General features: G+C 43.1%; 1 protein-coding gene across 2 annotated transcripts in view; it reads left to right on the top strand.

The window, feature by feature from the left end:
- Positions 1–22,432, top strand: part of yap1 (Yes1 associated transcriptional regulator) — a 31,216-nt gene extending 8,784 nt beyond the window's left edge. Inside the window, exons 3-8 of one of the 2 annotated variants that reach the window (XM_061720439.1) lie at positions 5,926–6,044; positions 8,620–8,733; positions 15,299–15,468; positions 18,288–18,412; positions 20,739–20,851; positions 21,597–22,432. In XM_061720439.1, coding sequence (XP_061576423.1) covers positions 5,926–6,044; positions 8,620–8,733; positions 15,299–15,468; positions 18,288–18,412; positions 20,739–20,851; positions 21,597–21,832 — 877 coding nt within the window. In that variant the 3' untranslated portion in view covers positions 21,833–22,432. The remainder of the gene's footprint in view (positions 1–5,925; positions 6,045–8,619; positions 8,734–15,298; positions 15,469–18,287; positions 18,413–20,738; positions 20,852–21,596) is intronic. The other variant, XM_061720440.1, reaches the window with a different exon arrangement.

Raw genomic sequence — 22,432 nt, 5'->3', positions numbered from 1 at the left:
TTAAAAATATTAAAATAAGCTACTTTGTTGTTTAAAAATGATAAAAGTGACCTGGACTTTCTATAAAAGGCGATAATTCCACACAGTGACTTCCATCCTGAACAGTTTTGAAGCCCGCTCGTCCAGACCCAAGTGCTGCTGGGAAGACCTGGCCCGAAAGCTCGGAGCCCCCTCGTTGGGAGCAACTTTGTGTTTGACAAACTTTTGGTTTATTGACCACACACACAGACAAGAACCTTCCTGTTCAGCTGTGGCCTGTCGGCTCAGTACACAAACGGGACTGTGAGAAAGTCAGGCGAGTGTTTACCGAAGTCCTGATGTAACACCTCTGTTTCAGACATCAATGCCTCCACTGTCACAGGGGGCATCTCCACAGAGACGTAGTCTCTGGGAAGCAGGCCCGCTCAGGTGGGCTTCGTCCTTCTCACACATGCTCGGATTCATGGCGATTGGGCACTCGGATAAAGTTTTATATATGTTTGTAGGCAGTACTCGAGTTGTAAAACAAAATCAGGGGGGATGGTGGATTTTATCATATGGGGACAGATAATTTGTGCTGATTACAAATAATATAATATATTACAAATAATAGCAGTGACCAAAACACCTGCAGAAATACTGCAGGAATGACATAGCAGCAGTTAAATGCAGCCTTCTGTAAGCTTGAAATATCCACTGGACTTACATCAAATACATCAAAACACAACAATAAAAAACAGTTTTCTGAACTTATCAATATGACTCTGTCCTTCACAGGATACGTAAAATGGATCACTGCAAAAACTCACAATCTTAACAAGAATATTTGTCTTATTTCTAGTTAAAATGTCTCATTTTAGTAAAAAAAATCTAATTACACTTAAAACAAGACTCATCACTGGAAAAAACAACAATTTTCACATGTTTCAAGTAGATTTTCACTTAAAATAAGTAGAAAAATCTGCCAGTGGAACAAGATTTCTTTGCTTGTAATGAGAAGATAAATCTTGTCCCACTGGCAGATTTTTCTACTTATTTCAAGTGAAAATCTACTTGAAACAGGTGAAAATTGTCAAATAAGATATTTTTCTGGTGATGACTCTAAATGTTGAAATAGCAGTAAAACCACATTCATTGATGAAATGACATAAGGGATGGAAAGGGGGGATGGCAGTTTTACAGGGGGGGATGATTTTGACCGTTTTTATTTCAGGGGGGATGCCATCCCCCCTTATCCCCCCTTAACTCCAGTACTGTTTGTAGGTGCAGAATGCATAAAAAAAAACATTTTCCCATCTAAAAATATGCATTTAAGCACTTGACAGTGTCAAAGGCGTGAATGCCCTGACTGATTAATGGTACGTGTTAGTTCCCAAAACAGAACCTTATACTTTACTTTTTTTTTTTGCTTTATTTTTCCGCCTTTATTTTTTTATGTGGCGGTAAAAGCAGAGCTTTCCTCGGCCATAGTAGTTTGGGAATGACTTTATTCCGTCACGAGTATGATGATAAAACCCCTCCTTCAAAGAGAAACTTAAAGCAACAAAAGGGGTCAGAAAGGTCACCCCAATAATCTCTCTTGATAATGTCCTGTTGATAGAGAGGCAGCCAGGCATCCCCAGTCAACCCCAGAGGAGGTGGCGTTTCTCATCTGAGAGGGCTGATTACATCTGGCCTCCCTCCGTGCGCTCTTTACTCATCAGCCCCAGCCACCTTCCAAGCATATACTCCCTGGGTGGAGCCCTTGTGGCCTGAGGAGCCCATTTTTAACATTTTGACAACTCAGCTGTGGGAGTGTTTCATCACGGCTGCGCTGCTCCCAGCCTCACTCACTCCCCTGTTTTTAGAGCAGTGAAACGCAGCGTGTGACATCTGCTTTTGAAAAAGAACAGTTCCAGTAAGTCTGGCTTTAAATCAAGCTTTGAACGGCTGTTTTGCAGGTAGCACAGCTTCTTTTTTTTCTTTTTCTTCTTCTTTTACAGTTTATGTTTTTTAGGGTATGGCATTATTATCTCTAAAGCCAGACATGAATGGTACAATTTAAGTTGTTTCTCATGCTCATGCTCTCTCTTGGATCTCATGAAAGAGAGGAAAACTAAAAGATCAATCAGGGATTCAGTCACAGAGAAAAATGCTCAGACCACGGCATAGAAAACTACATTTCCATGGGGGTGCCATCGTTGGGATTGGTGTAGAATTGAATTATCGCAAACTAAAACATGCAAAGAACCTCGATTACGCATTTAAATGAAATGTCCCTCTTCTGTCCTCTTCACCATGAGGTATTATAAATAAAGCTGGCTCAATTAACACCCACTTGACAGCTCGGCTATCTGTGAAGGGCTGAACACGACTCCCACTGCTGCTCTGCTAGATTAGCCGCGATGACGCCAACAGAAACTGGTGCAGATCCACACTACGGGTTTTTCCTTTTGTCAAAAGTCATATTTCCCTCTGGCCTTCATACGTATTATTCAAACCAGTCGTGGATTGAGATATCCCCGAAAACGACGCCCGACGTCTATGTTGCATTGGTCATATAAAGCTTAAAAAAGGTGGATTTTGATCTGCTAAGACGCCTTTTTCAGCTGTTAAAGCAGCTGTTGGAGTCAAAGACGGAAGGAAGAGATCAAAACCATTTAGAAAAGCTGATCCAATCAAACACGTTGACTTAATGATTTGCTGTTTTGGGTCCCTCCAACAGCTTTCCCCCCAAAGCTGCGTCGTAGGACCACCACTGATAGATATCAGTACGTTTAAAGATGGTGTAAAACAACAACATGATGAAGGAACAACAAGCATTGCTGACTTTTTCTGTCCTTGTTATCAACCTCGGTGCAGATCATTTCTGCGTTTACGAACAATAAAACTGCCGACAGGCACAAGAGCCAAGCCAAACCACAGTGAGCAAAAACCCGCCGCAGGTGAGGTGTTATGCGTTTATTGCGGCGCGGTGTGGACATAGGGCTGGGCGATATGGACCAAAAGTCATATCTCGATATTTTCTAGCTGAATGGCGATACTCGATATATATCGATATTTTTTCTGTGCCATAATTGGGGTTTCCCCCAAAGCATTGTAGCATAGCATCTCTGTTAGCTTCATTTTTTCTGAGGCAAACCCTTAAAAAAACAGTCAGTTTTAATACAAAGCCTCGTGCCAAATGTCACACAGGTTCCTTTATTAACAGAGGTCTGCACAATATCACAATGTATAAAACAAATGAAATAAAAATAAACTGCCTGCATATATAGAAAAAAAATGCTTCTTGAATAAATAAAACAAATATCCTTTTCCTGCATAACAATTAAATGAAAATACATGCAATTAATACAATACAATACAATGTAGACAGTAACAGGCAGACTTTTCCACTGAGGTTGACAGTTAACAAATAACAAAACATTTCTGCAAATCTCAAATAAAACATTCAAGTCAATTTGTCACAAAATAAGCTATACCAAAATCATAAAATAAAAAAAATGACTAATCGATATAAACGATATTGTCTCGTACCATATTGCGTTTGAAAATATATTGACATATATTAAAATCTCGATATATCGCCCAGCCCTAACAAGAGCCAAACCACAGTAAGCAAAAACCCGCCGCAGGTGAGATCTTTTCCACGCCTATGCGGACTGGTTTTAGTAGCCTAACGGAAAGCAGTTGGTAAAAAATAAAACAAGATGACAATATAATGTTTTATTCCGCTCTCCATTCTTAATATTTCCCCCCTACAGCAGTTCGTACTTCATGTTTTGGCTTGCCAGCTTTGAAAGAGTATCGCAAAAATCATAACCACAAGCATTTTCCTCTCATGTCTTGCCTATGGATGTGTATGGGGGGGTGTGGGGGGGCTAGCGGCTGCCTCGCCGAGCTTGTGACGGCGTCAGAAACATGTAAAGACAACACACAGCAGTTGTGACTGTGGAGCTCGCGTATCATCAGCAATTCCTGACAGCAACTGGTGACCTCCAGCCGTCTCGGCAGTTGCCATGACATTGTTTTGTTTTATGTTTAGCCCACAAGAAGCAGGGTATAGTTGGCAATATAGGGATCAAAGCAGCTTTAGTGAATGGATTATCTTTTAGTTTTTAAAAGCCGGTGATGAATTACTGGCTCCTGGTAACTCATTAACCTCTTTTCTTTTCCTTCCCAAGCTCTGAGCAGTGAAGTCTCGCAGCATGTGGAGTTCATCAGTTGTCAGGATTATCGTTTCCTCTGTTTCGAGCCCAGATTTTGTTTACATCTGTTTTTGACAGATTTAGGCAACAAAAGGGGATAGTATCTGAGCAAGTGTTTGCGCTATCGTTCCGTGCACAGCTTGGAAAGCGATGTCTCGGAAGCGTTGAGGGGGGAAAAAACATTTTCCTCCATGTTTTTTTTTTTTTTTTATCTTGTAGGGTTTGTGCCTGGCGTTGGTGTGCCAGGATGTGCAGTCCTCTCATTTAATATAAACCCTCCCTTCCTTATCCAAGTTCTGCTCTCCCAGTCTCCTCCCCCCCAGCCCCCTGATCTCTCTCTCTTCTCTATAATAAATGTCATAGTTTCCAGAGTGGGAAGGGGGCAGGGCGGGCGCTCCGACTGTAACAGAACCACAGCGGCTCATGTAGCCAGTGGAATTCAGGATAGCTTCTGAAAAAGTTTGTTGTTTGGTTTTTAACTGTTTTCATCTTTGTCCCCCGTGCAACTCGCTTTTTGCTCAAAGACGGCCTCCACTTGGGAGCAGCTCCGGCTATTTGTGATGTGTGTGTGTGTGTGTGTGTGTGTGTGTGTGAGGGCTGGGGGAGGGTTCGGCGAGGGGGATTTGGCAGCTCCTTTGATCAATAAAGCATAAACGAGGGGGCTTCAAAATGGGTTTCATTGTGTCAGGGGGAGGAGTGCTGAGTCAGGCCCTCTCACTCTCTGTCCTGTGATAGAGAGCAGACAGGCAGGCTGGGATTACTGCACAGGCCAAGAGAAACTCTCTGAATCTCTCACTTCAACCAGCTGTTCCAAAAATCTGGCCTAATGGTGCTCCGGGATCGAATTTAACAGCGAGCTGTAAAGAAATGCAGTGGGCGGAAAAAGAAGAAAAAAAAAAAAAAAAAAAAAAAAAAAGCATCCATAACACGGAGTTTAAAAGATCACTCGATGGAATATTTAATGCCATTACGCGGAGGAGGAAAACAAATGACGTCTGTTGTGCGCACCAACAACAGTAAAAAGAGTTTCATGCCTGTTTGTTTAAGATGGGTGCATTTCTTTTAGTCTGAGTCAGAATTAATAAGAAGGGTAAAAAAAACGACAACAACAACACAAAAACAAGAGAATAGTGACCGCAGACCGCAGCTCTGCCTGTGCTTTTGTCAAGCAGGTGAAAGCTTTTGTAAATGTGGCGCCAGATTGTTAAAGCCTCTGACACGGCGCGGCGTCCGAGCCGCTTCCAGGAAAAAAAAAAAAAAAAAAAAGGACCCCCTGCGTTGAGCCCTGGGACTGACCCTCCCTCAATAGAGAGGGTGCCGCTCGGGAGAGGAAGGTTTCCTGTATTAGCTTTCCATCTTAATCAAGCAACAAGTGCCAACAAAGCACTAATTATCAGCGCTTTCACAGAGTGCACAGATTGCTCCCTCCCTAATTCCTCGGTCCCGTCTGGCCAAAGATGGTCAGAAAATAGATGAAGCAACATTGTTTGACACCACAAAGGCTATTTTGAAAGCAGTTGCAGCCTCTTGAAAGCATCCAAATTGTTTTCTGCTTCACTTGTGTTTCCCTTTTGTGCCGTCAGGTGCTTTTAGCTTTTTTAGTTTTATTAGTTTGTATTTAGTTACAGCACGTGAAGCGTCATCTTTTACTCGGGGGGTTGGATTGACGTAACGTCCTGCACGTGATTTGAATTGAATGGTGTTAATTTTTCTTAACCTTTTTTTTGTCTTTTTTTTTTTCTTCTTTGCATTCTTGCAGCCACATTGATCAAACCACCACTTGGCAGGATCCTCGCAAGGCCTTGCTCCAGATGAACCAGGCTGCCCCTCCCAGTTCCTTGCCAGTGCAGCAGCAGAACCTCATGAGCCCAACAAGCGGTGTGTATTAATGCTCATTCCGGTAAACTTAGCCTCTCCATGGCAGCAGCTCGTGGCGTGCAACGCAAAGCCCTAAATTGCTTCTCAGCAAGTGATGGACATTTACTTTCACAGAGCACACGGTAGAACTCGGGTAAAGTCGAGCTTTTGCATGTCACTACTTGGTGCATGTCAGTTTTGGCCGTGCAGTTGGAATTTGCCCCAGGTGAGGTAAGACCGAGGTGTAACGTTACACATCTTATCTGACGTGTTTTGGAGCTTCTGTGACCTACAGATTAGAGTTTGCAAATATCTTTGTGTTCTCCAGTTGACTTTTTCTTCTTTTTAAACTTGTTAGTACTTATTAAAATAGCCTCAAGCGTTTACAGACTTGAGGTACCCAAAGATGCGAAATGGAGCCGATCTTTTCCCTGGGCCTCTGCAGACTCTGTGGCCTGACACTGTATTTCCTCATTTGGCTGAGAGTATAGTTGCTTTTTAACCTTTGTCGATACGGGCTCCGGTGCAGCATCACTAATCCACGCTCTTACCTGTGTGTCATACCTGCTGTGGGAGATCCCGCTACGGGGCATTTGCATGATGGAACCAGTGAATGGTAAAGGAGGTTATTTTTTATTTTTTTTGTGAACTACGTGGCAGAAAAAGTGACGTTTGCTGCTGTCTGAGATGTTATTTATGGTCCCTAAGTGGAGGGCAATAGATATCCCATCATGTTTGTCTGCATTGCCTCTTCTGATAACCTCATATTCTGCATCATTGAGGCTTAGTGTTAATTTGTGAGCTTTCAGCTACATGACAAACTAAACCAGGTGGGTGGCAGTCATCGTTGTTCTTGGGGTTATTATCTACAAAATATATACAGGACTGTCTCAGAAAATTAGAATATTGTGATAAAGTCCTTTTTATTTTCTGTAATGCAAAAATGTCATACATTCTGGATTCATTACAAATCAACTGAAATATTGCAAGCCTTTTATTATTTTAATATTGCTGATCATGGTTTACAGCTTAAGAAAACTCAAATATCCTATCTAAAAAAATTAGAATATTCTGGGAATCTTAATCTTAAACTGTAAGCCATAATCAGCAATATTAAAATAATAAAAAGCTTGCAATATTTCAGTTGATTTGTAATGAATCCAGAATGTATGACATTTTTGTTTTTTTAATTGCATTACAGAAAATAAAGAACTTTATCACAATATTCTAATTTTCTGAGACAGTCCTGTATATCTAGTTCTTGTGACTTGTTGGTCTTGGCAAAAGCACTACTATTGCTTTATTTAATAATCCTCTCCCAAAGTAATTTGCTGCATTTTTTTATTTATTAGTTTACTTTCCTCTTCACCTCTGAAAACAGATAATTGTGTCTTGCCTTGATGGCTGTGGAAGTGCAACAGACGAGCATTATAACCTGTGACTTTCCGTAACGTGTAAGGATTACGGGAACAGCTGTTTGCAGCTCCAGCTATAATGAGAACAGCGCTGCCCATATGCTAACACGGGTCCTGCTGGAATAGGACTTCAGGCTTTGCACGGCTGTTTTTTTCTCCCACCGCCACGGAAATGCACAGCCGGTGCGCGGCGCGCGTCTCTGGTGAGGTGGGAGGTGGCAGTTTTCATCTGGGTTTTCATGTTCTGAGACGCCATGTCCGTCGATGTTACCTCCTCATCCCCAGCGCTGCATCTCCCCCTCGGGGCCCTAATCACCGGTGACAGCGGGCATCTCTTGGTCAGAAAGTCCACTTACGGATCTGTGGCACAACGCCGTAGGAGGTTCTGATGCATTTGCACATCACAGCTGATTTATTTTTTTTCCCACAGTTCACATGTTGTAAATCCGATGAAATGTCCTCCCCGTGGATCAGCGGTTAGAGCCGGTTGTGCTCGAGGCTTGACGGTCATCCGGTCCCCAGCCCTGTCACATGTGAGGTGTTCTTGGGCAGGACAGGAAACCCTGCATTACCCCCCCCATATGCACAGTGGGGTATAAAAAAAAACCCCCACTGCTGTATGTAAAATTACTCCTAATAAAAGTGCCGTAGTGTAAGTGTGTTTGTGTGAATGGGTTAATGACCTGGATGAGGTTAACAAGGTTAACCAAGGAATCAGCTGTTGTAGTCCCATGAAGGGTCTTGGTTCGTAAACACTGTTAACGTGTGGCAACAACGCTCCCCGTCATCCTCGTTCCTCGGCTAAATCAAAGTGCACATGCGCACTTTAACTCATGTCATCATCGCTGTGCAAACAAAACTCAAGTAATAATCCTGCAGCAACGAGTTATTTCATGTTGTGGTAGCAGAAATATTGCTGAGATTCTGTTCTGTGGTTAATTACACTGCTCGTTGCATCGAAAAAAGTACTATAACAGAGACGCGTTAGCGCTGGCCATCACAAACACAGACGCTGGTTTAATGAAAACATATGGCAGGCCGGACTTCTCCCCCTGCTGTCAGCTGAGCGTTGCTATGTAATCTTGTTTGATTTAAAAAAGTAATCGTCATAGACGAATCCTTGTAGTGAGTGAATCACCACTGAATTGGCTTCAACCCTATTTTCATCTGTCAACCCACAGGACCCCTTCCTGAAGGCTGGGAACAAGCTATTACATCAGAGGGTGAAATTTACTATATCAATCATAAGAACAAGACCACATCCTGGCTAGACCCGCGACTCGAGCCCCGCTATGGTGAGTTTGCTTTAGACTGGGACTTTGTTTTTCCTCATTTTATTAATTCTAGTCAAACACCATGTATTTTCTTCTTACTCAAACATATACCTTACACATAACTTTTTTTTTTTTTTTTTTTTAAAAAGAACAACTTTTAGGACTCCAAAAATAATCTCAGTAATTTGTTACAGCCTTCTAGAAGTGCTTGTTAATATATTTGTCTGTGGCGTCTTCTTCATCATTTTGTTTTTATTTGTGGTCGACAGCGGTTACCAGACTTGATGAAAGTCTATAGGGCTTTAAAGTGGTGGAAAGTTGATTTTTGACAAGTATTTGGTTCCTGTGGATTTGTTTTTTCTGGTTCGTCGGCACTTCGTTTGTCTGAATCTGATCATTATAATTTAGATTGATTTCTTCTCACTTTCCCTTTATTGTCTTTGACTGTCTGGGCATACAAATGGTGGCTGAAATCAGTTTTCTCCAACACCCCCCCCACCCCCCACACCCTAGAAATTCTCACTTAACCTTTTGTCAGCCAATTCGGCGTTGGCGCAACAGCTGAGTTAGCCATTAATCCCTCGGGCCGGGCTAAAGTTTGACAGTTGGCTGTCTGGGCTTGCAGGCCCCGGGTTGGTGAATTAGTGACAGGCCCAGGTACATGTGCTGAGAGACTCCTCCGTGGCCATGGCGACCAGCGACACGACCCCCCCCCACCCCCATCCCCATCCCCGAAAGATCAAGGCTCCTGCTTATGTCACTCTGGCTCATTTCTGCTTCAGGTGCCATCCTTTCAGCGCGGCAGTGTTCCCCTGGGAAACGCACCCCAGTTCACAAAGGCAACATGTGTGCATGTGTGTACGCGTGTGTGTGTGTGAGAGTTGACATGTGGCCTGTTATCCCACTTCATTTCAGCATTTTTATCCGGCAAAGGCACTTAACATTGCAGTTTTTTCCCCCTGCAAACAATCGTGTTGTTGCGCGCCGAGGGCAGACTGGAAAGTTCAAAACAGAGCTGAGCTGCGAGGGGAAGGGAGGGAGGGGGGGGGCAGCTGGGAAGAGATGGCGGCCGCGATCGGCAAAGCTCTTTGAAGATTTATAAGTCTTGAACACACAGACTGGGCCCCTGAAATCAAGTGAAAGGGAGGAAAGAGAGACTGTTAACTCATTACGTGCCATAAACATCATTTTGATCCGCATGAAGTGGAAGATGTTTGTGGTCTCTGACATATCCAACGACTCGCAGCTTCACCTTTTACGGCCTTTTTGGGTCGTTAGTAGCCTATCTTTTATGAATTAATCTGTTTTTTTACGAGCCGTGCCTTTTGAGTTGCAGGGTTTTGTTTCAAATGGTCGATAGAGGAAAAACCTCGTCCTGTTTTTGTCAGACTTTTGGCTCGAGCTTCTATTTTTCATTTTTTTTTGCGTGGAAATCGTCTTCTCCGACATGCAGGTCTCCAATTATAAGCCAGCTGCTTTGATAATGGAGGCTAATTTGAGCGTTGGGAAGAAAAGCAGCAGAGTGCCTTTAACTAAAGGGCTGCTTGCTGGCTGGCTCTTCCCCCGTGTGAGGCCCAGCGCAGGCTCGGCCCCATTTCGCTCTCGCTCCAGACAGACTTGAATCCGTGCCAGGCCTCTTTATTCTGCGGTCCAACTCTTAATCTGTTCCAGACCTTTTCAGTCAAAGAACTCCAGTGTGAAGGGATGGGGCAGGGCGGAGGGGGGCGGGCGGGTGGGAGGTGAGCAAGGCGAAAAAAGGGGAAGAAAGAAAAACGGAGGAACAGAGAGAGGAGGGAGGGGGGGAAAAAAAGGAAAAAGAAATGCCGATGGGATAAGTATTCCTCCTTTTTCTACGGCCCGGAGAGGTGGCGAGCAGCGAACAAGCCAGAAGTGTACAGTGACGGAGTTCAAAAAGGGGGGACTGGCTAATGACCATATGTTATTTTCCGCTTGGAAACGGGCTTGGGGTGAGCCGCGAGGAGAAAACATGCGAGATGCTCGACAAAGACAGATTCCCTCTGGGAGTTTTGTTTGGAAGTCTTTTTATTTAAAGCTGTTTGTCATGTGATGTTTTTCTGCCCCTGCTGTCAGCAATACTCAACCAGGAAGGTTAGCACAGTAACAATCACACTGTTTTAAGATACTCTTTAAGATACTGGTGTGGATGTGCTGTTTGTTTATTTATTTTTGGTTTTATTTTCTATAAGGTTTCAGGATCTGAAGACTTTTGGTCATTATTACAGTCTAATAATAATAATAATAATAATAATAATAATACATTTTATTTGTAGAGCACTTTTCATGAATAATCTCAAAGTGCTTACATAAACAAGGGAAAAAAAATCAAGACACATAAAAGACTAGAAGTAAAAAAGGATAAAAATAATAAAAACATCTAAAAAAGACCAGGGAAAGCCTTCCTGAACAGGAAAGTTTCAAAGCTAATAGTGGCATTAGAATAAAAGTGTGCTTTTGAATAGTTTTGATGGAACTAGATCCAATTAAATTTAACCAAATGAAACTGTTAAACGGTGTTATATTTGAAAATAAATTATTAAAAAAAAAAAAAACAGTTTCTGTTTCAGTTTGACCTTAAAAACTGACATTAAATGAATCAGATGAATTAAAATGTGCAGCTGTTGCGTATTAGCAGCCGTGCTAATGTCAGATTTTACTCTGCGCTCGGAGGAGGAGGAGGTGATAACGCCGCTCTTCAATCACAGCCAGACTGTTTCTCCACTGTACTTATCTTGATGCAACAAACACAACACCTTCCCCAAGAGAGATTTTTTTTTTTTAAACCTGTTAAATCTTAGGAAAGGCAAATATTTGCAGAGCCCTGAAAGGCTCCGTGGCCTGGTCACGCTGAGAGCTTCCCGCCGCGGCCACGCCCCCGGCTCTACCTGCCCCAGGTGATCTCTCGGCGTGACGGCCAGATAAAGGGCTTCTGTTGCGGGCTCGCTGTGATCCGGGAGTGCGTGAAGAAGACAAAAGGCAGACGGCATTAACTTGTCTCTTATCTGCGTGGCCCACCAGCAGTCAGCACCTGTATGTGCTGCTGACTGGAGCCCCTCCCAAACCACAGATACGTGCACACACACACACTTCTTTTTAAAACGTGGAGTGGCTTCCTTTCTTGAACCATCCCTCTGGCCCTGCAGTGAACCCGTCCCTCTCTCCCAGACGTTCTAGCGCCAGCGTTTGTGCACGGTTCCTCCAGTAACGCTGGTTATTTGCTGTTTGGTCTGAGAGGGAGGCCTTGACTCGCTGGTGCAGCAGAAACCCGGCTCCCCCCGAAAGGAAAATTCCATTTAACTCCAACTCTGCAGACTTTTTTTTCCTTTTTCTTTTACTGACTACGTTTACATGCAGTCAAAATTCGGGTTCTTGCTAATATTCCAGTTACTGAAACATTCGGAATATTCCGTTTACATGGTAATTAATCATTTGGGATATCTGGATCAAACCAGCGACGCACGGAGAACGTGATGATGCAATTCCCGTCATTTCTGCTTCTTCTTCCTGTATCCAAATTCAAATCAAATGCTGCTTCGCGCAACTTTTCGCTCACCTTTTTGTAAATCTCACTATCCCGGTACTTTCTACCGTCTATAAATGTAATGAAGGATATGAACATTTTGGTATTTGTAAAGTGATTAGTTTCCTCCTGGTCTTGCGTTTCTCTGTGTTTATAAGTACGTCCTGGACTCAAAAGACCAGGATTCCTTGTGAACAGAGCATGCCCAGAAAACAAATTAATGTTCCGTTTTGATGGGGATATTCCGTTTGGCGTTTACATGACCAAATATTCGGGTTTTAAAAGGAGTAACCCAGGGGTAATATTCGGGTTTTTAAAAACCTGAATATGAGCAAATTCGGGTTATTCAAAGGGGTTATTGGTGTTTACATGGCCGTCCAAAACCGGGTTATTGCTAATATTCGGGTTTTAAAAGGGTTATTGACTGCATGTAAACGCAGTCATTCTTTTTGTTGATAATATTGCACTTTCCAGATTAGCCAAATCAAACACCTCATATGGGGCGGATAGGGCTGGGCGATTTTGGACAAAAATAAAATCCTGAATTTTTTTTTTTTTTTTTTTTTTGTATACCTGATTTTCGATTTAAATTTTTTTGGTAAAACTGCAAAAAACAATGTAATAAATTGTTTCAAATATTTTATCTTTATTTTTAATGAAAAATAGCAAACAAATGTCCCTATTGGGAATGAAGTGCAATTGAAAGATACTGTAAATCCTCCTTGAGTTTAGTAAAGTGACAACATTTACAATTTTCTTGACCAAACAAAGATGACTAGACGAGCTCTGTCTGTAATGCAAAAAAGGAAAATCGATTTTCCTTTTTTTAACATCGTCTTTATTAATAAATCCGATTTAGATTTAAAATCGATTAATCGCACAGCCCTAGGGGCGGATACTGCAGAGGTTGAACTTTTGATGATGCGTGTCTGTAAATGCCCGCAGAGGTCAGGATGTTCAACAGCTCTGTTGAGTGTTTTCTTTCTCCTCAAAAGTAGTTTTTCTGAAATCCATAATTTAATACGACTCCTTCAAAGCGTGGCCCATGGAGCAAAAACTCTCGTCATGAGAAGGACAGCTAATGATGTCCTGATGGCGGCTGAGATCCAGCCTCCAAAAGGCCTCGCTATCTGCAGAAAGATAAGAAGTAACACGCTCCCTTGTGGATTCGTGTTGATGTCTCAGGGTGAGGGAGTAGGTGGCTCCGGGACTGTGTGTGTGTTTGGGGTGGGGTTGGTGGTGGGGGGATGTGTGGAGAGGGAGAGAGGGGGATAGGTGGGAGGCAGGGCAGGGTGGGGCCACCAGAGCTTCCCAGGGAGAGCCCTCAGCCGGGGTTCATTCAACTCCCGCGATAGTGTAAACAGACAGTGATTGAATGGTGATGGGAAAGGTGCCGGGGCGGGCAGGACGCCGCAGAGACGCAGCCCCCGCATGAAAATTGTGCCACCATCGAGGCTTTGTTGTGGTCGCTACTTAACCCACTAACGGCACTTTTCATTGGCTCCGTTACCGTAACACCCCTCTCTCCACCACCGGGATAAAAACAAGTGACCTACTTCGCATGCATACGATGCACTACTACTTGGCTGCTTTTTTTTTAATGTTTATCCGACCCCACCCCCCACTACAACCAAGAATAACAAACATTTCACCAGGGAACAGCTGTGTCTTCACTACAAACACATTTGTACCGATATTATAAACACGCATTTAGCTTGCATGTGCAAAATGCAAATATATACTTGTCTGACGGAATCTTAACTTAGTAGTAAAGCCGTGTTTACACATCTAGGTATATATTTGCCATGCCGAGAACAATATGCTCACGTTGCATGTAATAAATCAGCCAACGCGGACCCATCGGGCTGAAGGGAAGGAGGCCGCCGGTCTTGAGGGATAAGCTGTGATTTGTTTTGAAGGAAACGAAACACACAATGAAAGGATAAGTCGTGACTGATGCAATGTACAAAAGCTAACAAAGCCTGTCTTAGTCAGTGAGTGGGAGGAGATCAGGTCTTACAGGAATAGCTGTTTCAGAGGCTGGATAGAAAAACTTGTGCCGGGACTCCTTGTTTTACACAACCTGCCGCGCTGGATTGTCTCTCCTATCGTCTGCCTCGTCATCAGAAGTCACCCGTCTTGTTCAGTCACCTTTTAAATGCAACCGAGCATTTAAAAGAAACAGGATGCACGTGTGTTCGTGGTTTGAGAGAAATCCTCTGTTTTAACTTGGAGTTAATAAAGACTGACATTGTCAAAGCAATGTTTATCTCATAATAGGGCTGGGCGATATATCGAGATTTTAATATATATCGATATATTTTCAAACACGATATGGTACGAGACAATATCGTTTATATCGATTTTTTTAAATTTTTTTTTATGATTTTTATATAACTTATTTTGTGACAAATTGACTTGAATGTTTTATTTGAGATTTGCACAAATGTTTTGTTATTTGCACAACTGTCAACCTCTGGAAAAGTCTGCCTGTTACTGTCTACATTGTATTAATTGCACAGTGTATTTTAATTTAATTGTTATGCAGGAAAGGGATATTTGTTTTATTTTATTCAAGAAGCATTTTTATTCTATATATGCAGGCAGTTTATTTTTATTTCATTTGTTTTATACATTTTGATATGTGCAGACCTCTGTTAATAAAGGAACCTGTGTGACATTTGGCACGAGGCTTTGTATTAAAACTGACTGTTTTTTAAGGGTTTGCCTCAGAAAGAAATGAAGCTAACAGAGTTGCTAACAGAGATGCTATGCTATAATGCTTTGGGGGAAACCCCAATTATGGCACAGAAAAAATATCGATATATATCGAGTATCAACATTCAGCTAGAAAATATCGAGATATGACTTTTGGTCCATATTGCCCAGCCCTATCTCATAACCTGAAGTCCAACAGACAGAAGTGCCTCCCTTGTTGTGATTGTTTATTTCCGTCTTAGCGTCTCAGCAGCTCAAATCACTGCTCTGTGAGTTCACTGCACCGTTTTCCATGCAGGTGTGGCATTAAAACTGTGTTTCTTTTGGCAGCGCTGAACCAGCAGAGGATCACCCAGAGTGCCCCGGTGAAGCAGGGAGGGCCGATGCCCCCCAGCACCCTCGGCGGAGTCATGGGAGGCAACAACCAGATGAGGCTGCAGCAGATCGAGAAGGAGCGACTCCGCCTGAAGCAGCAGGAACTCCTCCGACAGAGACCACAGGTCAGGAGCCGGCGCTCGCTTTCCACTGTCTCTCGCTCGAATCTGTAGCCTCGCAGAAAAGAAAATTCTTTCAGCATGAGCCGGGTCTGTACTAAATCGAGACGCGGGGCCCCCAAACCGTTCACATTCCCGAGGAAGACAACAGCAATGAGTCTTGTTCTTTTTAATAATAAAGCATGCGATACTTCAATAGCCCCTTGGATGAGTCATAAGTGTAGTGGTGGATCTCAAGGTGCTTTCATCGCTCTTTATTGTACAACCACCGAGCCATGAAGTCTTGTGAGTCACCCCGCGGTAGGTTTATCACTTCCTAACAGTGACGTGTCAGTGCCGCCTACACAGGGTGGTACAGCAGCCTGTACTAGTTTACTCAAGGTTGTGTCATAACACCAGAAACCAGTGCTTTATGATTATGAATGAGAGCGCTGGAGACTTTGTTTACCATACTGTTCACACGGGTTGTTTAAAGTTCACGGTGTAGGAAGTGACCCGTGTATGTACAGCGCACCAGACTGCCAGGAGAAAATGACTGCGTGACCTTTTCACTGAAAGTCCACAGAGATTATGCGCTGCGGGCTTAAGCAACCAGGTTTGTTGTCGGCGTTTCCAGACTTTCATGTGCTCGGGGGAGCCTGGTTCCTGCGGAGCTCCAGTTTTTCTTGGCCATTTTCAGAACCTTGAACAGATGTTTTGGTTTTTTTCAAAGACTTCGCATGCACATTCATCACGAAAGCATGTAAACAACTTATTGCACTGCGTGTATTCTGTTTGGTTTCTCGCAGGGTTTCGCGTGCGTGTAAGCACGATTCTGGGTAGAGGACGTTAATTATGCACAAAAAGTAAGAGGACACGGAGATGGAAAATTTACATTTGGAAGAAGCTCCGTTGAGCAGGGTGTTGGCATTTAAATAGCAGTTTCTCCGTTTATCGGCTGGATTCTGTTAAATCAGAAAACTGCAACTTTTCTGTGAAGGAAGTAAAAAAGGTTCCTGGCACGTCGAGTTGCATTTTCCCTCCGTGCTATTGTGGGTTTTAGCCAGGTACTTCGACTTCCTCCCAGAGTCCAAAAACTTGTAAGTTAGGTTAAAAACAATTCTAAACTAGCCAAGAAAGTGAGTGTGGTTGTTAATATGTAGCCCTGTGACGGTGACCTGTCCAGGGTGTATCTCTACCTGAACAGGTCTGGGAAAGTCTCCAGCAGATCCTTGTGATCCTGAATAGGAACAGGCAGGTGTAGATAATAGATGGATGTATAATGAGAACGTCTTAGTTTCAAAATGTTCAATTTAGGTCATTTCCAGTCTCTTTTTTTGTTGAATTTGGCAAACATGGCACAAAATATGAATGTGTGATGTCAGACACGTCACAGGTATTTGAAACAGATTCCTCGGTTGCTTGTGAGCAAACAAAGTGGCAAACATACTACAAAGGAAGTACTGAGAGATATTATCTGTTACAACTAAACCCTGATTTATGCTTCTGCCTGTTATTGTTGGCGTTTCTGCTCGTCTGTAGTCGGCTGTGTCGCTCTGTAATCACATTACAAACGCCAGGGGGCGATATCGGTTTGATTATTAATCCCCAAAGGGACATTTTGGTTTGTTTACCTCCCGTATCAACCTCAGACGTGGCTACGGAACAAATAAAATGCAAAAATCTCATGTGGGTTGGAGATGATGTATCGGTAACTTAATTGCCATTGCAGAAATCTGGCTTGAAAAAAAACGACAAAAAAGGAAAAGAAAACAGTTACAGCTCATACAAAGAAAAAGACGAACGCTACCAAACAGACTAATCACATTATTTGTCGCGAGACTACGCGATGCGTAGTTTAGGGCGAGGCTGTGACATAATACGCCGTCGGTTCAATGCTGAAGCGTAAATAGGCTGGAATTATCACACATGGAAGTTACCGTTTTCAGACGTACTGAAACCTTAAGGAACTCTTCATTTGTGGTTGAAGCACAAAAGTTTGGACCGATAAACATCTTGTACATCTTTTTTCTGGTTTGAACAGATGAGTTCACGTTTCTGTGAAGTTAAATCATGAAGCGCATCATGTCAGTTCAGGAAAGTGACATATAATTCAAACAAAAGTGGTGGGCTGGAAAAAATCGTACCCATCAGTGTGCAGGAAATCCAACATCTGGTGGCAAATTGGAAATTTCCAGTCTACGAAAAACAAAGCAACTGGGAAAAATGCATGAAGAAGTACAGCTGCGGAAGCGGAAGAGTCGCTGTTCTACCAGATTCCTCCTCACGACTGCATCGGACAACCGGTTTTCCCAGTCGTGTGTTTATTTTGATCAGATCTAGTTGGTCACGATTGCGATATACGCCTCTGCAACCTTTTATTTGGAGCTATTAAAACAAGCAGATCTTGAGTGACAAGACTGGAGCTCTGCAGTGCCAAGAATTAACTTCAGCATAACAAGAACTTGCCTTAAATGTTCCACTTTTCCTGTCGTTAAATGACGTCTCAACAAGTGGCACTGGTCAGGTCATTTGTCGTTCCCCTTCAAGACGTAGCGAGGGAAGGAGGTGACGAAGAACAACATGACTTCATATCCTCAACCTTATCTGATGCAGCATATGTAGAAAACAATTGTCTCCAACTGTAGCTGTCCTTCATGTAATACGACACCCTCTCCAGGGAAAATGGAGAGCAACTTCTTTTCCACTGTGTGCATCTTCCCTTTATTCTGCATTGTGGCCGCAGCGGAGTCGGACCGTTTCAGAACGTTTTTTAGGATTCTGCAGGTGTGTCTAACCAGTTTGTGAAGTTGCTTTAAGTTCTGCGTTCTGCTCATCATCCACAGGAGCTGGCTTTAAGGAACCAGCTGCCCACCAGTATGGATCACGATGGCACCAACCCCGTGTCCTCCCCCATGGCTCAAGACGCCCGGACCATGACCGCCAACAGCTCCGACCCATTCCTCAACAGGTTGGTGCAGACATGTTGGAGCAGACGGGTGGGGGGGTCAGAGTCAAAAGTATTCACATTCATTACTCAGGTAGAAGTATAGATACTAGAGTTTAAAAATACTCCTGTAGAAGTTGAAGTATCAACTCAAGTTTTTTACTCAAGTAAAAGTATAAAAGTATAAGTATAAAAGTACTGGTTTCAAAACTACTTAAAGTATCCTTTCCCGATAACGATTAAAAAATACCAATTCAACTCCATCTTTGTAACTATAAATCTATCTCACTCTCAGATCCGCCATGTTTGTTACACAAAACGTCATCAACGGGAATTTATCCTTCTTTCTTTCTTTCTTTCTTTCTTTCTTTCTTTCTTTCTTTCTTTCTTTCTTTCTTTCTTTCTTTCTTTCTTTCTTTCTTTCTTTCTTTCTTTCTTTCTTTCTTTCTTTCTTTCTTTCTTTCTTTCTTTCTTTTTTTCAGGCTCATTTCCTTCCTTTCTTCCTTCCTTCCTTCCTTCTTTCCTCCTGCTCTCTCCTTCCTCTTTTCTCCCTTCCTTCCTCCTTTCCTTGTTTTCTCCCTTCTCCCCTTTTCTCCCTTCCTTCCTTCCTTCCTTCCTCCTGCTCTCTCCTTCCTTCTTTTCTTCCTCTTTCTTTCTTTCCTTCCTTCCTTCCTTCCTTCCTTCCTCCTGCTCTCTCCTTCCTTCTTTTCTTCCTCTTTCTTTCCTTCCTTCCTTCCTTCCTTCCTTCCTTCCTCCTGCTCTCTCCTTCCTTCTTTCCTTCCTTCCTTCCTTCCTTCCTTCCTTCCTTCCTTCCTTCCTTCCTTCTTTTCTCCCTTCCTTCCTTCCTTCCTTCCTTCCTTCCTTCCTTCCTTCCTTCCTTCCTTCCTCCTGCTCCTTCCTTCCTTCCTTCCTTCCTTCCTTCCTTCCTTCCTTCCTTCCTTCCTTCCTTCCTTCCTTCCTTCCTTCCTTCCTTCCTTCCCGTACGTTGTGGATTTAACGCAGAACCATAAATAATTTTTACACAAAAACTTTATCAAAGGGAATTTATCGTTTTTACCGCGAGATGACAAATTCTTATCGGGAGGAATTTTTTGGACGGTTTATCTTGAACGGTAAAATATCGCCCATTCCTAGTAAGGAGTAAAAAGTACAGATAATTGTGTGAAAATGTAAGGAGTAAAAGTAAAAAGTCGTCTGAAAAATAATTACTCCAGTGAAGTATAGATAACCAAAATTTCTACTTAAGTAAGGTAACGAACTATTTGTACTTCGTTACTTGACTCCTCTGGGGGGGATAGTCCTCCATCCCGGTCCGGTTCATGTCATGAGCTCCCTCTCTGGTTCAGCCAAGCAGACAGAACCGGGCCTGCTTTAACGGGACGCCGTGTGCTTTCTGCTGGGGTTTGAGCTCTGTCGATGGCTCTCTGAATTACACAAGTTATAAAAACAGAAGGCCAGTCTGTGGGCTTAACCCTCCTCACATGGCAATGACTCATGCAGAGGAGCAGATCTGGGTGGCGATGACGACCTCTGGTGGACGGCGGCGGGAATAAAACGGGGCTGCAACTTTCCTCAGAACTAAAATGGTGATGCAAGTTGTAAAAAAAATATTAATATTTAAACTCGAATTCGTGCAGTCTTTCATGATTTAAGTCGACAAGTTGTGACATTTTGGCCTGAAACTAGATCAGAAGCAACCGCCACGATGAACGGACGAGATGGTCGTCGGACTGTGAACGCAGCCCCGTGGCCTTCTGGGATGTAGTTCCCAGCTGTAGTCCTTCTGTGAGGAGACAAAATGAGGAAAGAGCTGAATAGCAAGCAGGCCATGAGAACATGTGGTCCAGTCAGTAGACAGGCCGACCTAAACTCCCCTCCTCCCCCCTCGGCTGCTTTCACTCCCCTGCTCTCACAAAGGCCTCATTCATGCTGCCTCTGCCATACTCTGCCTACATATTTTTCTGCTAATTACTATAGGCTTGTCAAAAGTCTTCTTTTTTTCCTTTTGTCACTGTTGTGCTGTTCATTGTTACCCCCCCTATAATCCACAGTATAGGGTAAAAAGTAGAGCTCAGCGTCACATTTGTGGAAGATTCGTCCCAAATCAGAATACGTTTCTGAATGTGCGCCTGTGTAAACGGTCCTGAAGGAAACTAAGGACACACTTGTACTTTTCACCTTGTGGGCTTTAAATAACTGAGTTTGCTATATATCGTCTAATTAAATCCACAGCTGAGTGAAAGCCATTAAACTGGGATGAAGGGATTCTTAGAGCTTTCTGATTGATTTAAATTGTTGTTGAGAGTCTGTAACCCGGATCCACCCTTTTTTTTTTTATTTTGTTTTACAGCGGGACCTACCACTCCAGGGATGAGAGCACAGACAGCGGCTTGAGCATGAGCAGCTACAGCGTCCCTCGCACTCCAGATGATTTCCTCAACAGCGTGGACGAGATGGACACAGGTGAGTTAGTGCGAGAATCTCTAAGCTCAGTATCTGTTGGGATAAAAAGGATTGAAGTAGGGCTGGGCTATATGGACCAAAAGTCATATCTCGATATTTTCTAGCTGAATGGCAATACTCGATATATATCGATATTTTTTCTGTGCCATAATTGGGGTTTCCCCCAAAGCATTATAGCATAGCATCTCTGTTAGCTTCATTTTTTTCTGAGGCAAACCCTTAAAAAAACTGTCAGTTTTAATACAAAGCCTCGTGCCAAATGTCACACAGGTTCATTTATTAACAGAGGTCTGCACAATATCAAAATGTATAAAACAAATGAAATAAAAATAAACTGCCTGCATATATAGAATAAAAATGCTTCTTGAATAAAATAAAACAAATATCCCTTTCCTGCATAACAATTAAATTAAAATACACTGTGCAATTAATACAATGTAGACAGTAACAGGCAGATTTTTCCACTGAGGTTGACAGTTGTGCAAATAACAAAACATTTGTGCAAATCTCAAATAAAACATTCAAGTCAATTTGTCACAAAATAAGCTATATCAAAATCATAAAAAAAAAAAAAAAAAAAAAAAAAGTTTAAAAATCGATATAGACGATATTGTCTCGTACTATATCGCGTTTGAAAATATATCGATATTTATTAAAATCTCGATATATCGCCCAGCCCTAGGTGGGTGGTGTTTGTTTTTGTTTTTTTTCTTTACACTGAACTTCTTTCCTTTTGTTCATCAAGGGGACCCTCTCGCTCCCTCCATGGCAACGCAGCCCAGCCGTTTCCCTGACTACCTGGACGCCATCCCAGGAACAGACGTGGATCTGGGCACCCTGGAGGGCGAGAGCATGGCGGTGGAGGGCGAGGAGCTGATGCCCAGCCTGCAGGAGGCCCTGAGCTCCGACATCCTCAACGACATGGAGTCCGTGCTGGCAGCTACCAAGATCGACAAGGAGAGCTTCCTGACTTGGTTATAGAGGACGCCTCCCGCCTCCCGCGCTCCTCGCCCGTACACTCTGAACTTCTGCCTGCTCGAATCTGTGAAGGATTCATACATGCTTTTTACAGGACATTTCAGCGAGCCTCTCTGGACTTCTGCATCCCTCGGCGTGTAAGGCCCCACCTCCCCTTCAGGCAGTATTGTTCTGTTCTTTTTCACTGGTGTTTTATCTGTTAATTTTGTCTGTGTCTTCAAGGCTGGCCTATGAGCAGACAATTATGCAAGGGTCCCCCCTTACAGGTCCTGTCAGTGAATCTAGGGGCTTATTCAGCCAGAGCAAAGCCGGACTGGACAGATACATGCGCTCTTCTGCGCGGACTGCCACGCTAGCTCATTACCACCTCCCCGGAGCCCCTCTTCCTTGCAGCATAGCATGAAGCCGCACTGCATAATTGTGTTTGGGACTGTTGCATTTAGTTAAGTAGCTTTATATTTGGCCTCGAAACGTATTCTTTCTTTTCTTACAAGCCTGAGAAACCAAAAATGATGTATTCGAAGCATGATGAACAATACTGATTTGGAGTAAAGGTGACGCGAGGCCCAGTTTTGGACAAGTTGGTTTGAAATTTTTGGATGG

The sequence above is a fragment of the Cololabis saira genome, chromosome 4 (assembly GCF_033807715.1).
Source record: "Cololabis saira isolate AMF1-May2022 chromosome 4, fColSai1.1, whole genome shotgun sequence".
NCBI lineage: Eukaryota > Metazoa > Chordata > Actinopteri > Beloniformes > Belonidae > Cololabis > Cololabis saira.
The sequence above is the reverse complement of the archived record's forward strand: the minus strand, read 5'-3'. Positions and strand labels throughout refer to the sequence as shown.